General features: G+C 41.3%; 1 protein-coding gene across 12 annotated transcripts in view; it reads left to right on the top strand.

Annotated features, from left to right (window-relative positions):
* SETD5 (SET domain containing 5) overlaps positions 1–18,014 on the top strand; it is a 46,960-nt gene that overhangs the window by 19,364 nt on the left and 9,582 nt on the right. For all 12 annotated transcript variants that reach the window (XM_040995114.1, XM_040995115.1, XM_040995116.1 and 9 more), the window contains 7 exons: positions 162–408; positions 721–804; positions 1,823–2,080; positions 4,380–4,700; positions 5,098–5,340; positions 10,140–10,269; positions 16,987–17,234. In XM_040995114.1, the coding sequence (XP_040851048.1) occupies positions 162–408; positions 721–804; positions 1,823–2,080; positions 4,380–4,700; positions 5,098–5,340; positions 10,140–10,269; positions 16,987–17,234 (1,531 nt within the window). The remainder of the gene's footprint in view (positions 1–161; positions 409–720; positions 805–1,822; positions 2,081–4,379; positions 4,701–5,097; positions 5,341–10,139; positions 10,270–16,986; positions 17,235–18,014) is intronic.

Genomic DNA, 18,014 nt, shown 5'->3' on the forward strand with positions numbered 1-18,014 from the left:
TTAAAAATAATCATAGAAAGTCTCTAATGTTTGTTAAACTTATTCAGCCATACTACCATAACAATTTACTGTGATACCGTTTTAAGGCAATGAGTGGAAATGATAAAACTGATACTCAGAGATAACTGAGCCAGGTACTTTTGGTTATTTCTTTGGAGCAGTAATTACAAAGTGGACTGTGCGTGTCACAAAGGAAACAGGAATTGCCCTATACAGAAAAGAAATCCCAATGCTGCAGAACTGCCACTCCCACCTCCAAGCCTGCCTACTGTGGGAGCAGAGACCCGACGCAGAAAGGCCCGACGGAAAGAGCTAGAGATGGAACAGCAGAATGAGACCACAGGGGGCAACAATGACCAGCAGCCAAAAGAAGTTCCAGAACAAGTTCATGTATCCAGTGATCATGAGGTAATTAACAGCAGTCAGTTGATAATGCCATTTTGTTTTAGGAAAGATACAATAACGGTGAAATGCCCTTTGTATCAATGGGTTGGGGTACATTCATTTTTTTATTGTTTGGTTTTTTTTTTGTTTTGTCTTTGTTTATGTTTTTTTTAAATAATCCTTTCAACTGCATTCTGGGTTTCGTTCATGTACCTTTTCATGAATGCTTTAGAACACGAGAAATCATTTCTAGAAAGTTTTAAGCTACCATAATTAGACAAGAGGTTGATTTTTCACAGAACTTATGAATACAGCTAAATATTGCCTCTGTTAAAGGAAGTAGACAATCCAGAAGAAAAAGCAGAAGAAGAGAAAGAAGAGGTTGTAGATGACCAGGAGAACCTCACCCACAGCAGGAGGGTGAGTGCCATCTAGCATTCCTTATTAACTCTCCTGAACCTCCTTATTAACTCTCCTGCTGCCTGCAACATGTGATGCCTCTTCTCCTGACTTTGATCTCATGGATTTGACATAGGGATTTTAACTCGGGCCTTTTCCTTTAAGTAGATATTGTCACACTTCATACTTCTGTTTTTCTGCGCATAATGAAGGAGCTATCAGTTGACTTGTTATCTCAAGATGATTTTTGAGCCCAGCGCAGTAGTCTAGCAGTTAAAGTCCTCACTTTACATGCGCCAGGATCCCGTAGGAGCACTGGTTCTAATCCCGGCTGCTCCACTTCCCATCTAGCTCTCTGTTTGTGCCTGGGAAAGCAGTTGAGGATGGCCCTTGAGACCGTGCACTGTATGGGAGACCTGGAGGAGGCTCCTGGCTCCTTCCTCCCGATTGGCTCAACACCAGCCATTGTGGCTTGGCAAGTGAATCAGTGGATGGAAGATCTTCCTCTCTCTCCTCCTCTATATATCTGATTTTCAAATAAAAAATAAGTAAATCTTGTATAAAAAATTGACTTTTCAAGATGGCTTACTAACAGTTTTGTCTCAGACTGAGAAGACCAAAGCTAGATAGATCAGGGTAATTTTACTGAGTAATTTCCTAAGTTTATGAGTGATTTCTTCTAAATCTTTTTAGTATATGGATTAAAGTAATTTACCTTTTATGCTAAAGCCAGTAAGTTTGTTCCTATTACTGAGAAGTTCCAGGAAAATCTACTTGCTTCTTTATGAATTGTAGAACTTACCAAGAATAAATTATTTTATGATCTTCTTATTTTAATATCTATTTTTGAAATTCAAGTGTGGCCTGGCCTTGTCATGTAGCTTACCCATATTTAAAATGAAGTGTTTGTGCGTGTGTGTTCCAAAATATATATGTCATCCTGGTAAATTTCTGTGTATTACTTTAATCATACTCCAGAAAAGTCTGTCCCCTCCTCTTTGTTTATGCTTCTTTCTATTCTTGTACTCTTTGTTTTTAGACCCGGGAGGATAAGAAGGTTGAAGCCATCATGCACGCGTATGAGAGCTTAGAGAAGAGAAAGAAACGACGAGATCCACCCTTTGAGCAATGCAGCTCAGATACCGAGGTCACTGCTGCTGTCTTGGAGACTCCTGTGGGAGAAGAGGCAAAAGCTGAAGCTCCTGAAGTGGAAGTTAGCAATCCTGCTTCAAACACTGCTGTCCCAAGCACCCCACAGAGTGTTGGTGTGAACACCCGGAGGTCTTCCCAAGCAGGGGTAAGAGTTGAAGAGATGACTCCAGGGATTAGACACCGGTGCCTTGGCTACTGCCAGTTACTTTTCTTGCATGTCTTTTAGAATCAGGCCTTTCAGCTTTGCCCTGTACCACAAGTAAAGCCAGGTGGCATTTTTACCAGCTGATAGACGGAACTCAGGGAGGCAGATAATATCAAAACTTGAATGACGCTTTAAAATTAAATAGCACTTGGTACTGTTTCTCATGCAGTAACTGTTGGTCATGAGTTTACGTGAGTGATACAGTTGCTTAGGCTCAGGGATTTCTTCTTTCCACCCTTCCCATTCCCCATGCCCTCGCTGTTTTCCCTTATATTATAACAATAATATAGTCCTTCATAAACAGTCATAAATCTATCATTCTTCTGTTTATACCAGTAGAAAGTTCAGTATTCTATTGTGAAAAGATATATCTAACAATTTCATTGGGAGTTCCGTTCACAAGTAGAGATGGCATACTGCGATGTGTCTCCACTCTTTGGTATTCTTGCCTCCTTTATACAGTTCTTTTAGATAAATTTGTGTATATATATGTTTTCCTGTGTATCTGCTGATCTTGTATTTTATATGAAACTTGCCTTATATCGGAGAGAACAGGACATGTCCTTTTGGAATTGGCTTATTATGATTTTAGTCTCCTTTTACCTTTTTTTTTTTTTTTAAGATTTATTTATTTTTATTGAAAAGCCAGATATACAGAGAGGAGGAGAGACAGAGAGGACGGTCTTCCATCTAATGATTCGCTCCCCAAGTGACCACAGTGGCGGGAGCTGAGCCAATCAGAAGCCAGGAACCAGGAACCTCTTCTAGGTCTGTCATACGGGCGCAGGGTCCCAAAGCCCTAGCTTTAGCTGTAATCCCAAGCCACAAACAAGGGGCTAGATGGGAAATAGGACTGTAGGGATTAGAACCAGTGCCCATATGGGTGGGATCCCAGCACATGCAGGGCGAGGACTCCAACCGCTAGACTACCATGCCGAGTCTATTGCTTAGTTTCTTTTATGTACCTTGAGTATAATCTGTACCTGACCATCCATGGGATTCTCGGGATAAACCAATATTTTCTTTCCCTACCCTAGCCATGAGCCTTAAGCTGAAACTTCAGTTTCTGGAAAACAAAAGGAATTTTTCTTTTCTGCCAAAAACCCTAAAATTAAGTGATTTCCTTAGCTAATTGTTGCCCTACTTTTTATCATGATTAGAGATAGATAAAATTAGGTCTGGTGCAATGGCTCAATTGGTTAATCCTACCCTTTCAATCGCCAGCATCCCATTTGGGCACCAGTGCATGTCCTAGCTGTTCCGCTTCCCATCCAGCTCCCTGCTTGGGGTTTGCATGGCCCAGAACCTTGGGGCCCTGCACTGATGTGAGAGACCCAGAAGAAGCTCCTGGCTTCAGATCTGCTCAACACCAGCTGCTTTGGCCATTTGGGGAGTGAACCAATGGAGGAAAGATATTTCTCTTCTCTCTCTCCTCTCCATAGATCTGTCTTTCCAACAAAAATAAATAAGTCATATATTTTTATATGTTTTTATATATAAGTATGTATGTATGTATTTTTTTCTGCCACCTGGTTAGCTTGTGTGTTTAAACTGATTTTAGGAATTCTAAGTTAATATTTTTTAATCTTTTTTTTTTTGCTAGTAAGCATTCACAGTACTTAAAGTGAATAGGTTTGGTGGGCATCTATTCTACCATCCCATATTGTAACATCTGAGTTCTGAACCCAGTCCCTCACTCCACTTTGCTGGGTGTGTAGTCTGTGAGGCGCCAGTGAGTGGGTTGCTAAACAACACAGAGGTCTTGCTCTAAAATCTGGATTCCCAGTTTTGGCCCTTGTCCAGTCCCAGCACTGCAGGCATTTGTGGGATTGAACCAACCAGTGGGAGTTCATTTTCTCTTGAGCATCCTTTGTCTTTGTCTTTGTTTTCTACATCAAGTTATTGGCAAAATAGATATTGATAACTGTCATCCTGAATCAGTGCTGGTTTGCTCATCCCTACTCCAGGGCTCACCCAGTTTCCTGTCTGATAGCCTGGAAAAAGCAGCAAGTGTTTCAGTCCCTGCCACTCATGTGGTTGAAAAGTTCATTCAAAAAAAGTTCTTGGCTTCGGCCTGTCCCAGCCCTGTCCATTGTATCCATTTAGAGGGAGAACCAGCAGAGGGAAAATGTTTCTGTTCTTTCTCTTAACTCTTTCAACAAATAAATAAATCTCTTAAGGAAGAATGAATGAGAAAGCAAATATTTATTGGTAAACTTTGACCTTACTATTTTTATAGGATATCGCTGCTGAAAAACCAGTCACCAAACCACCTCCAGCGAAGCCATCTCGGCCCCGACCGAAGAGCCGAATTTCTCGCTATCGGACCAGTTCAGCCCAAAGACTGAAGCGGCAGAAGCAGGCCAGTGCACAGCAAGCAGAGTTGTCTCAAGCCACCCTGGAGGAGGGAGGAAATAACAGCTCAATAACTCCTACTGAATCTGGGAGTGTAGACAGTGCAGGAGAAAACAGGCAGTTAACGGGATCTGACCCGACTGTGGTGTCAGTTACTGGATCCCATGTCAACCGTGCTGCATCTAAATATCCTAAAACCAAAAAGGTAAGCCATGACCACATCTTGTTACATCTGCTCAGGGAAGAGCTCTCCTAGTAGGATAACAAGTCCTATAATCAATCTCCAGAGAAATATTCATCTCCATGTTATTACATTGGATAAAATAACAGAAAACTGAAGCCATTCTAGTGCCTTCTTCTTGATCCCTTGTTATGAGGCAGACATTTCACTGACAGAGCTGTTCCTCTCTTGTTGGATATGGGGAGGGTAAGGGAACATATCTTTGGTCTGATGCCCAGTGCATAGTCTTGTAGCTACTGCTGTTGCTTCTAATTTCTCCATGAGATCTGTCTTGGTGATGAACACTATAGCCTGTTGATTTGCATTCGCAGCATTAGCTAACCATGTCTTTTTTTTTTTTTTTTTTTTTTTTTAATCATAGTATTTAGTTACAGAATGGCTGAATGACAAAGCAGAGAAGCAAGAGGTCCCAGTTGAGTGCCCATTACGTATCACCACGGACCCAACTGTACTGGCAACAACCCTGAACATGTTACCGGGCCTTATTCACTCCCCATTAATTTGCACCACCCCCAAACACTACATTCGCTTTGGCTCACCCTTCATGCCTGAGAGGCGGCGAAGGCCTGTCCTGCCTGATGGCACCTTCAGCTCCTGTAAGAAGGTATGTTTGTTTATGTAGTATTTTCAGTTTGGGGGACAGGAGGGTCCCCACCCCACCCCGGGACACCTATAATTGTGATATATCAAACAGATCGTCTAGATAGCCTCCGCCCATGTGAGTTAGTAATGAGTCAGCTTTGTTCAGCCATGACTGCTGATACATCAAGAGTAAAACTGAGGTGGGCTGTTTGTTTTTTGATGCTCATTTGTGAGTATTCACTATTTGTTCTGAGAGCCCTGGAGATCACTGAGTGAGAGTACACAGCAGTTGATGAGTGCGTAGGAAGGGTTATGTTTTCATGTGTACTCTTGTGGTATTGACTAAAATGTTCATTTGTGATTATTGTGAGACTGGGCCCCAAGTTGCCTGATCAAATTGTGTTTCAAATTCATTTAATTGCTACTATCACTTATTGGAGATCAACAGAAAATTTCTATTGTAATTGGCATGATTTCTATTCCTTGACCAAGTGACAGTTCAACTACTATAAAAAGTCTCGCTCTGCCTCTCTCTGCCTCTTCCTCCTCTCTTGGATCTAGTGGAGTGGTGTCTGGTAGTTGTTTTTGGAATACTCTCTCTTAATACCTACAAGCCATGTACAATTTCCAAAGGTGTCTCGTAGGAATACATCACTCCCTCAGAGGTGTAGTGTCATGCCTGTGTTTCTAGAGTGTAGGTCTTCTTTTGGGGTAGAGTCTGTTCCCTGGAACATCCTTTTCTCTTATCCTCAGATCTGGATTCAGGCTGCCTTCCTCAGTGCCTGCCATTGCCCTCCTCCACTGGCATCACGTACATGAGGATGCTGCATGTAGATTATTTGATGGGATGAAGTCTCCAGCTCCAGGCAGGTCTTCCCTGACTCCTCCAAACTTAAAGCTTTTATCTTTCCCAAAGAACAGAAATTATTTCTTGGGGGGAGGGGGACATTAAAGGATGAGCCAAAAGGGTATGGGATTTGGAGGGGAGGAGGAGGGCAACAGGAATCTGCAAAAAGGAAGGCACAACTGTGGACGAGCAACACACTACACAGTGTCTGCTCCAAACTGCACATCTTACCTAAGGATTTGAGTCACTTGCTGGGGAATTTCCTAAGTAGGAAATATCCTAAAGAAAAATGTGCTCACAAAATCCCTGCCAGAGAAATTTACATGTAATGTTAATAACTTGAATGACATTTAGATGTCAGAAGCAAATCTTGGTGACTGTCTTTTAAATAAGAACAGAACATTACATAATCATTAATGATTAAAGGGAAAGTTAGAAATCTGAGAGTATTTTTTTGGTATCAGTTCACTTTGAAAGACTAATGTATCTTAAAGAAAACTATTTTCCTTGCAGTGAGCCTTGTGATTAAACATCTATAGTAACTGGACAGCTGCCAACTCTGGTGTGGTGTGTAGTACTCAAAATTCCTCTCCTGGTTTAGCATGCTCAGTCCCTTGTTAGAAGTGAAAGTCCAGGATTAGGACCGCATTTGCGAACAGTGCCAAAATTTATAGGGGATGTTTTTATGGTCTGTATTCAAAGGAAGAGCAAGTTTAGAGATAATGTATATGAAACTTCTTTTCCTTTTATTCTTAATCTTCCCAAAAATAGTACAAAATGTCTTCTCAAAATTCAAAAGACAGCTCAGTGCAGAGCAGTATGAGAGTCTGAGTTGTGAAATAGTATGATCTTCTCAGTGGCCTTGTGTTTCTGCTTTCCCTGGTAGCAGAGACATGGAAACCAAAATCATATGTTCCATGCCTTTAGATCTCTAAGAAATCACCTTCTTTGAGCTATTTTTGCCTAGTCATGATTTAGGGCTTGAGTCTGTACCTTCTTTATGTTTTGTCTCTACAGACAACAAGGAGAATCTTATTTTAATGTAGATCTATGGGATAGTCTCTCAGGCCTTCCTTAGTCTTGTGTTACGCAGGCTTTGTGTTACATAGACTGTGCTCCACAACTTGCATCTGTGTGTGTTTCATGGTCACCAAGTTATAACAAGACTGTTCACATTGTACATTTTAAAAGTCGTGACCTGAATTATTCAGATCACTACCTTAATATTTGATGTAAACATGTCAAGATTACATTAAAACAAATGTAATCTAGTTTACCAGATTTTTAGATTTTTATCAGCTAAAATAAGTTAAATGGGGTCTTTTAGTGTGAAAGTGAATTCAGCTTGCTCCTAGGTGAGTATGGCAAAGCACTTTCTTACGCATGTTAAAAGAGGTTCATTTGCTGTGGGTTCTAATTTGCCCATGATCAAATACCATCTTAGGGAGTTTCTGAAAGTTCTTCAGAGAATGAATGAGGCTGATACATGAGGCAAACCCCCTTCTGTGAGATCACTTAGGATAGTTTATATTCCTCACAGGCCCAATGTCTTATTTCTCATTGGGATACTTTTAAGTTAAAATAAATGCAAGACAGAATAATATCATATGTGTAAGTTTGTCACCATATTCTTGGAGAATTTGACAGGATGTTTGTGTATCTGGTGTTGGTGAATTGAATCCTTACGGTTATTCAAAGGCGTTTTCTGATTATGTATTTGCTTTTAGACTTTTAAGTTATTTTTAAGGAGAAACAGTTATTAGTGACCATCAAGTCTGTTAGTGATGTCCTGCCCTGTTCTCTGCTGACCTTCTAGAGATAACCTTGGATCTCCCAGATTACTTAGAAAACCGGCCTGGCTGATAATGAAACGTTGTTCTTTAGGGTTTAGTTGGTCAGTGCGTCTCTAAGTTGAGCGCTGAAGTTGAAGATCTGTGTGCTTAGCACTGTGCTGCAGACTTTTTTTTCATATCCTTCATCTCATGAGCAACTCGTGTAGTGTTTGTGATGACCCTTTATCATTGGATTGTTGACCTCAAATTTCAGATCTGGAAGCTGTGCTCTTGTCTACAATAAGTCAGCCCATAAGTGGCAAGGCCAAGTTTGAACTCAGATGTCTTTGGATCCTAAAACCTTCCTACTCTTTCTCCACACTGAGACAATTAAAAACATTTCTCTCATTCGTGTTTATGCCTCCTAAGATCTGCTTTTGTTTTATGATTTCATAAACAGAATTTGAGCATGTGGGGAAGTGAGTCCAAAATTAATTGGTGATCCATGGGGGTAATGGGAATTTATTAGATACAAGTATTTCTGTTCCTTTTTACGTGGGTCCTGAAATACTTTAAAAATTGTTAACAGGGCCAAGAGAATGAGTTTGACTGTATGTGCTGTGTTTAACCTGATTGCCAACCGTAGTGGCATCTTATTCCCAGAATGTCCCTGTTGGTTTTATGTTCCCTTTTTGTAGTCATCACATCCAGAATGTGGATTCTTTTATGGATAACATCTACTTGACACAGCAAAGATAAAAAAAATTTTTTTTTACTTCTCTCAGAGGAAAGCTCAGTGAACCCAAGTGAGTTCTGTCATCTGCTCTGAGAAGAAAAACTTGTACTAAAGGTATCTGTAACAGGCTTTTTCACTCGTTTTGTCCTCCTAGACCTAATTTACCCCATCTGTAAAGTGAGTGTTTTGGACAAGATAATCTCTGAGGTCTCTTCTAAGCTGTAAGGATCTATGGTTCTGACAGTTCAACTTTGCATCAATATTCTGCATGTAAGAGAATTCATTCTTGATTTTTTTTGGCTTCTCACTGGCGTAGTCGTATCTTAAGATACTGATGTGATTGAAATGACATTGAGATCTTTTCATGTGCATATTCACTCTTATCCTCATTTTTACATTGGCATTTATGTGATGTGAGATTTTTCTTGGGAGACCTTTCCTGGAATACTTTCTCAACTGCGAAAAGGGAAATCTATCAGAATGTTCCTCTTTGGTGAGAGAATATGTATTTACCCACAGTATGTGTTGTCTAAAGTATAAAAATAATTAATTCACCTTGGCTCTAACTGTTTGAGAGAGGGTATGACTTCAAAATTGATGTTTACCAGGGTTCAGTCTGTCTTACATGGAGCAGGAGAGCCGTACAGTGGTGAGCAACCTACACCTCTGTATCTCAATAGAATGCAGTCACAGATGAGAAGTGTTCTCTTTCCCACAGAATGTGCGATCTTATTACCCTTCTCTTGTTAGGCTTTTTGTTTGACCCAAATTTGTTTCCCCCCACACAGATCCCAGTATTCACTGCCAAAAGAGACTGTTAGAGGGGTGTTTGGTTTGGATTTGTTTGCATTCTTTTATTTCTGCAGATCCTTTCTTTTGATGATTTGTGTTACTCATACAGAACATAGCCAAACTATGTGACACGGTGGGGACATCCCACAGATTATAAGCCTTTTAGAACAGACCCTTTAGAATCTTTGGTATCTGCAGTGAGGAGCTATTTATTTTCCTCCAGAGTATTCCCTGTGGATCTTTTCTGTTAGATCTTCTGATTTCCCCTGCCCCAGGCAGACATCTGTTTATAGTTCTCCATTTTCCTTTTATGCATTATTTTACCTGCTAATTTTACTCTGTGTGATCAGAATCTTGATAAATGTTAAGATTTCTTCCTTATTTCTTAGCATTTGTTCCATGCTAAGCAGTATGAAAAATTAAATCAGTCAAAATTGTACTGGTTTTGATTTCCGAGTCTTGTTAGTTTTCTCTGGGAGAAGAATGGAAGGGGCAGTTTTGTAATGTGGAAAAAAACAAGGCAGGAAGATACTTGAATGTGGAACCAAGTGAATGTGTTGGATTGCATCTCTGACCAGCTGACACCTAATAACCTGGTTAGTGTATTGGAAATAAGTGTAGACAGCAGTGTTTGAATGGTTATGAATAATTCTGTGATTCTCTTCCCATTTTAGCGCTGGATAAAGCAAGCCTTGGAGGAAGGGATGACTCAGACATCGTGTGCACCCCCAGAGACGAGAACTCAGCAGCTATACCAAAGTCAAGAGAACAGTAACTCTTCTAGTATCTGCAAGGACAATGCAGGTATGAGCTACTTGGGAATGGATGTGCACATGCTGGGTTACAGGGTTGCTACTTGTGGTATACATAGGAGATAGCATGTTCTCTGAAGAGTTAACTCACATCTGTCTTTACAGAGGAAGAGAGAGCTCAAGGCAGGGATCAGTTTTCCCAGGACGACAAAGAAGGAACTAGACAGTACTCAGATAACAGCAGAAATGGTTTTGGGAAGATTAGATACACTTAAAGTAGTAGGTTTAGGACATCTATATGCATAATTTTAAGCGGGGGGAAGGGCAAGAAAGTGATCAGAAAAGAGTCAAAAGTTTGAATGAGGTCCTGGCTCTGGGGCTTAGTGGCTAAAGTCCTCACCTTGAACGCACCGGGATCCCATATTTGCGACAGTTCTAACTCCCCCAGCTCCACTTCCCATCCAGCTCCCTGCTTGTGGCCTGGGAAAGTAGTCAAGGACGGCTCAAAGCCTTGGGACCCTGCACCGTGTGGGAGACCTGAAGGAAGTTCCTGGCTCCTGGCTTTCAGTTGGCTCAACTCTGGCAGTTGTGGCTGCTTGGGGAGTGAATCATCAGACAGAGGATATTTCTCTCTCTTTCCTCTTCTCTATATAACTTTGCAATAAAAATAAATCTTTTTAAAAATTTCTTTGAATTAATAACTTGGGTGAGTTTTGGTTGAGGGGCAAGAGGATTAACGAAATGAGAACTTATAAACTAATTGTATTCAAAAGGACTTTACAACTAGTGGAAATTTTCCAGAAGATAGTGATGTAACATCCAGTTCCAAGTCCCCAGAAACCTTGAACTTGAAGGCCATGAGAAATGACCTGGTCTGTTGGTCTTCACAGGACTCTTACTCCAGGCTTCTAACTGAAAGCATTGATGCCTTAGTTTGTCATTCATTTTGTTCAGAACAGTCTCTTTTTTTAACCCATGTTTTTCTTACCAGAATCAACTTCATTAAAATTCTCTTGAGTTCCCTCAATTTACTTTTTTTTTTTTTTTAAGATTTATTTTTATTATTTTTCATTGGAAAGGCGGATATACAGAGAGGAAGATCTTCCATCCGATGATTCACTCCCCAAGTGAGCGCAACGGGCCGATACTATGCCGATCCGAAGCCAGGAGCCTCTTCCGGGTCTCCCACGCGGGTGCAGGGTCCCAAAGCTTTGGGCCGTCCTCGACTGCCTTCCCGGGCCACAGGCAGGGAGCTGGAAGGGAAGCAGGGCTGCCGGGATTAGAACCGGCGCCCATATGGGATCCCGGGCGTGCAAGGCGAGGACTTAACCACTTGCGCCACCGCGCCGGGCCCCCTCAATTTACTTTTGAATCAATGTTATGACTTAAACAATCAAAGCATTCTGAAATGGGCTGAAGCGCCTGTAGTGCTGCCACTAACATAGTATTTCAGACTTTCAAACAAACTGTTTTGTTGTTCCTTGCTGCATAATTGTGATGAATTTACTTGGATTTCAGTCATTCTGCTTTATATTAAGGTTATGCTTTGGGCTTTTAAATTTTTATTTGTAGAAAGTGTGCTATCATTATTTTAATTTGTTCATAATATTTTGCATCTTACCTTGTGAGTGACTGTGTACATAACCCCAGCATAATAAAATCATAATGGAGCTTAGGAGAGATCATCAATACATTTATTTAAATTATTTTTATTCTATTCATCAAATATCAGGGAGATTGAATTAAATAAGATTAATAGAAGTAGGGACTGATGTTGTACAGCTCCTTAAGCCACTACCTGCAATACCGATACCCTAGATGGGCACTGGTTCATGTCCTGACTACTACACTTCCAGTTATATTCCTTCGGATGTGCCTGGGAGTACAACCCAAAAAAGTACTTGGGCCTCTGCACCTACATGGGAGAGTACTGCCCATTGCAGCCATTTGGGAAATAAACCAATGGATAGGAAATTTCCCTCTCTCTATCTCTCCTTCTTTCTATGCACCTGCCTGCCATACTTTCGGTTGTGCTACATTATTGGTTAGCCATGCATGTCCTAAGTAGCTAAAATATGGGCTAGGTGCGTTTGTGGATTCTCTGGAGTGGTTGAGGACTACCACCATAGTCTCGAGTAGCAGCACATGGCCAGTCTGTAAGGAGTAACATCAACAGCAGCAAAATGACTCATTTAAAAATCAAGCATGGTGCAGAAGTGGATGTATGTCATTTGCTTGGGAATACCAAGAAGATGGGTACAGCAGACAGATGAGTTTGGGAGAAAGAATCAAATGGGCTTTTTGTGGAGGCCACCTCTACCTGTTGCTGATTCAGTTGCTTAGAGTGTAAAGTAGAACTGTCTGCTTGTATGGCTAATACATGCTGCCCTCAAGATGCTTAGTGCAATACCAGGCCAATGTACTTAAAAACATTGAAGGACCAAAAATGTCAAATGTTTGTAAATTAGATGACTATATAAGGGCACTTCATGAAAGCTCATGGGAGGGGATAAATATGAACCCAGCTGTTAGGACATCTGCACATGTGGATTCTGGGGATTCTTGGGATTCTGCCTCCGGCTCCAGCTCCAGCTCCAGCTCCAGCTTGCTGCTGGGACTTACCTGTAGAGGCAGCAGCTAGTCACTGAAAAACGTGGGATCCTGCTTGTCACGTGAGATTCAGTTCCGTAACCTACTCATTGCGTGTGTTCAGAGAGAAAAGCCAACGGATAAGCTCTTGCTCTGTCTGCTTCCCAAATAAATGAATGACGGGTAAAAGGGAACTTTGCGGCCAGGTGTTGTGGCCTAGAAGCTAAACGTGCATTGCCTTGCACGTGCCAGGGTCCCATAAGGGCGCCAGTTGAAATCCGAGCAGCCCTGCCTCCCATCCAGCTCCCTGATTGTGGCCTGGGAAAGCAGTCGAGGATGGCCCAGAGCCTTGGGACCCTGCACTTGCATGGGAGACACGAAAGAAGCCCCTGGCTCCTGACTGGCTCGGAGTGAACCATTGGATGGAAGATCTTCCTCTCTGTCTCTCCTCCTCTCTGTATATCTGCCTTTCCAATAAAAATAAATATTTAATAAATAAATAAAACTGAATCTTTAAAAAAAATTTCTCCTAGGAGAAGGAGAATACTTCAGAAAGTTCACATACACTTAAAAGGTAGGTTGTAGCATTACTTTGGTGCAAAAAAAACCTTTGCTATGCACGTTCTTTTTATTTATTTAATTATTTTTAGGTAGTATGCATTTGCTCTGAGCTTTCCAAAAACTCCTTAAATGTGTGTATTTAAACTATTTTTAGATTATATTGGACATTTTATTTCTGCAAAAAGTTCACATATATATTTGTATGTGGGTTTTTTGTTGGTTTGTTCGTTTGTTTTAGATTTATTTTATTAGAAAGTTCTTTAGAGAGAAAGATCTTCCGTCTCTTGGTGGATCACTCCCAAATTGGCCTCAAAGGCCGGAGCTGAGCTGATTCAGAGCCAGGAGCTTTCTCTGGTTCCCCCATCCATGGGCAGGGTCCCAAGGCTTTGGGCCATCCTCAACTGTTTTCCCAAGCTACGAGCAGGTAGCTGCTTAGAAAGTGGAGAAACCAGGACATGAACTGGTGCCCATATGGGATCTTGGCGCATGCAAAGTGAGGATTTAGCCACTATATTACCATACCAGACCCTCCTACTTAACTGAAAAAATCTTGAAAATATAATTAATACCAGTTGAATAGAACACAGATATGCAAAAATCAGCGCCATTTATATACTAAGAAAACTTAGTAGTTTTGAAGTGCAATGTTTTTTACATTTTAGAAAAAGATTTCATTCATTCATGGAAAAAAATAAATAATGCATGTATACACAGATACCCCATTTGTCTCTTGCATCACACAGTTCTCAGAGTAGTTATAATTCCTGAAATTCTGAACCTCATCATGAGTATGCTACTGCTGCAAAGATGGGTGCGCGTGTGGAAAGGTGGAGCGCAGTCATCAGAAACACCCTTGACAAACTAGAAAGATGTGACACAGAGTTCTAAGAACATTTGCTTTTTTGTTTTTTCAAACTGTACCATCCTTGTTTGTATCTGTATTTTCCCTGAATTTAAAGATGGTTAATATATTGGGAAATGATTTGTAATAAAAATAGAGTAATGTCCATGGTAAAAATTTGGTGAGGTTATCATGTATGTTGCAATTGTGTATAACCCTTAACCTAGAAGTTGTTATTTCAGGTACCTGTTCTTCAAGAATAGGTTTGCAAAACCAAGATTTTTTTTGTAAGGTTTACGTGTTTTTATTGGAAAGAAAGATTTACAAAGAGAAGGACAGGTTTTTTTTTTTTTTTTTTTTTTTTTTTTTTTTTTTTTGACTCACTTCCCAAGTGAGTGCAACGGCCCGTGCTGTGCCTATCCGGAGCCAGGATCCAGGAATTTCCTCCAGGTCTCCCACACGGGTGGAGGGTCCCAAAGCTTTGGGCCGTCCTCAACTGCTTTCCCAAGCCACAAGCAGGGAGCTGCTTTCCCAGGCCACAAGGGAAGTGGAGCTGCCAGGTCGCAAATCATCACCCAAATGAGAGAAATCCTGATATGTGCAAGGCGAGCATTTTAGCCACTGAACCATCATACAGGAATTGGGAGTGAAGCTCAGTCCAGCCCCATGGCACTCCAGTGTGGGATCTGTGGGTCTGGGCCACAAAGTAGTGTCACTCGCCTGGGTCACAAAAGCAACATGGAGAAAATTTGTGTATTTTTATTGTAAAGTCGGATATATATAAAAGGAGGAAAGAGAGAAAATTCTTCCATCTGTTGATTCACTCCCCAGGTAATCACAGCAGCCTTAGCTGTGCCGATCAGCAGCCAGGAGCTCTTCCAGGTCTCCCACACTGGTGCAGGGTCCCAAAGCTTTGGGCCATCCTCGACTGCTTTCCCAGGCCACAAGTAGGGAGCTGGATGGGAAGCAGGGTTTAGAACTGGCTCCCATACATGATCCTGGCACGTTCAAGGCAAGGACTTTAGCCACTAGGCCACTGCACCAGGCCCTGCAGCTCATCTTATTCTGCTTACTGTTAGTGTGTCTGGGAAAACATCAAAAGATCAAGAGGCACAAATGAATGGGCCCCTGCCACTAATGTGTGTAGCCCAGGTAACATTCCAGGCTCTAGGCTTTGGCCTAGCGCTGCTTTTGCCTTTGAGGCCATTTGGGAAGTGAACCAACCAATGAAAGATCTTTTCTCTCTCTTTTTTTCTCTGATTTATAAATTAAAAATAAATATATTTTTTGAATTATTTAAATTAGGGGCTGATGGGATGGTTCAGCTGGTTAATCCTCTACATACAAGTTCATCATCCCATACGTGCGCTGGTTCAAATCCAGGCAGCCCCACTTCCCATCCAGCTCCCTGCTTGTGGCCTGGGAAAGCAATTGAGGACGGCCCAAAGCCTTGGGGCCCTGTGCTCCCATTTGCAGCCCAGATGAGTCTCCAGGCTTCTGACTTTGGATCAGCTCAGTTCCAGCCATTATGACCACTTGGGCATTTCTTAAAAAATCTACCTCAATCATTGCCTTATAATTCTTTTTGTTAACTATTCTGGTATCATCAGATTCCAAGTTACCAGTTTCATCTTGTTGCTGCCAAATGACTCTTCCCAAAGTGTGGGTCATGACCTGCTGACTCATACCTTTCCTACTGTCACTCGTTACACTGTGTCTTAGAGATGTAATTTAACCTAGTTTTGAAGACAAAAGTGAAATTTTCATTTGTGTCATCAAAGTTCTCTTGACCTTTAGGATTATACTTCAAATTTTGTGTGAAATAATTACTTTTAGCAGCTCAGTCTAGTACTTTACATAAAGCTTGTAGGAAATCTGATATGTAAATACCACTTTAAGATAGTCATTTTTTCACCGATTCATAGCATGTGGGTCAGCTCTCTTGATGATGCAGTATTACATATGCTTCACGTGTTTTGAGAATAGCAGATGTGAGCAATGAGCCATGCCCATGAGCCTTGTGCAGACCTTTCCATGCACTAGGGATTAAGTAAATAATTTAGGTTATATTTGAAAAGTGAGAGGAGAGACAAAGATCTTAATGTCTGCTGGCTCTCCCTCTAAGTGTCTATAACAACCGAGGCTAGGGGCTCAGAACGCAGATTTGCCACGTGGCGTCAGGAACCCAAATACAGCCGTTACCTCCTGCATGTCAGTCTGAACATTATTAAACATAAAAAGGGTGGGTTTTAATTTTTTTCATATTTCTTAGGGGAGATATATTACTTAATAAGATTGCTTATGCAATAGATCTGTCCTATGACACATGAAATACAGGTCTAATTACTAATCGTTTATTACTAATTTTTAAGATTTATTTCTATTTGAAAGGCAGAGTTGCAGTGAAAAGAAGAGACAAACTCCTCCATCCATTGATTTACTCCCCAATGGCCACAGCACAGGGGCTGTGCCAGGCTGAAGCCAGGAGTCTGAGCAGAAATCGTGTGTAACTGACTCGATCAAATTATGAGATAACGGAAAGGAATATGCATCTCTGTTCAAGTAATTATAGTTGGTACTGTGGCATTTTAGTAGAGGATGATTTTTTTAAAACAAGTGATGTAATATTTTCAAGAATACAACAGAAGCAAAGTTGTGTTTTGTGCTGGAAAAAGATTAGATTGGTTTGAAGGCTAGTTGCAGATATTGGTGACTTGACTATGGAACCCTCACTTAAACTCTGATTGCAAGTTCTCACTCAAGTTTTGTGTTTCACAGACTTGGTGAGCCCATTAAAGAAATGGAAGTCTCGCTATCTAATGGAACAGAATGTCACCAAGTTACTTCGACCTCTGTCTCCAGTCACACCACCCCCTTCCGGTTCAGGCTCAAAGAGCCCCCAGCTGACCACACCTGGCCCATCTCATCCAGGAGAAGAGGAGTGTCGGAATGGATACAGCCTCATGTTCTCGCCAATCACATCCCTGACTACTGCTAGTCGCTGCAACACTCCTCTGCAGTTTGAGGTGATTTGGGTTGGTTTGTTGGGAGTGCTTGGTATGAAATTACCATTTGTACCTCTTGATTTAAAGTACAGTATCATTCCAAGTGTTTCCTTGCTGTCTTCCTTCCCCCATCTCAGCAGAAAACGGAAAACCTCAAAGTCATTGTGGCTGGTTATGTGTACCTCTCATCTTGACAGCCTCTGTGCTCCCCAACATAGGAACATGGCTGTCTGACCCCATGGATTGGTCTTTCACATGTGATACATCAGTTTCTAAAACATTAGGTAGTAGGCTTGCCTGGATCTCCCTTATTTTTTTTTTGTTTGTTTGTTTGTTTGTTTTAATGCCTTGGTGAAAGGGAGCATTTCCGCAGCCACTCACAACCTTTAGTAACACCAGCCTGAATGTGCAGATCCTGTTAACGCAGTGTGTCTTCATTTCTGGGCCTTGCAATGATGAGTGGTCTCTGTCAGGTTTTGTGTTTTACTTGCAGCCTCAGTGAAGAGAGATGTAGAAAGGCTCGGGATGTGGCATGTGGCGAATGCAGGGTTTTCTTTCCGGTTCAGGTTGTTATCATGTGCTGGGAAGAAGTAGACAAGAAGCTAGCCGTATGTATTTTATACAACTCATCTTTGGATAAAGTTAGGAGTGTGTGTCTTACTGTTCTCAAATATAACTGAATCGTTTTAGTATCAAAGTTTTAGTGACATGTTTCAGTAGAATCGTGTATAGAAACTCATCTATTGCATGTTGATTTGTATTGGAAGATAGTCACTGTCTCTCAAGTTTTCAAAATAATTT

The sequence above is a fragment of the Ochotona curzoniae genome, unplaced genomic scaffold, assembly GCF_017591425.1.
Source record: "Ochotona curzoniae isolate NIBS_2020 unplaced genomic scaffold, NIBS_Ocur_1.0 contig_908, whole genome shotgun sequence".
Lineage (NCBI taxonomy): Eukaryota > Metazoa > Chordata > Mammalia > Lagomorpha > Ochotonidae > Ochotona > Ochotona curzoniae.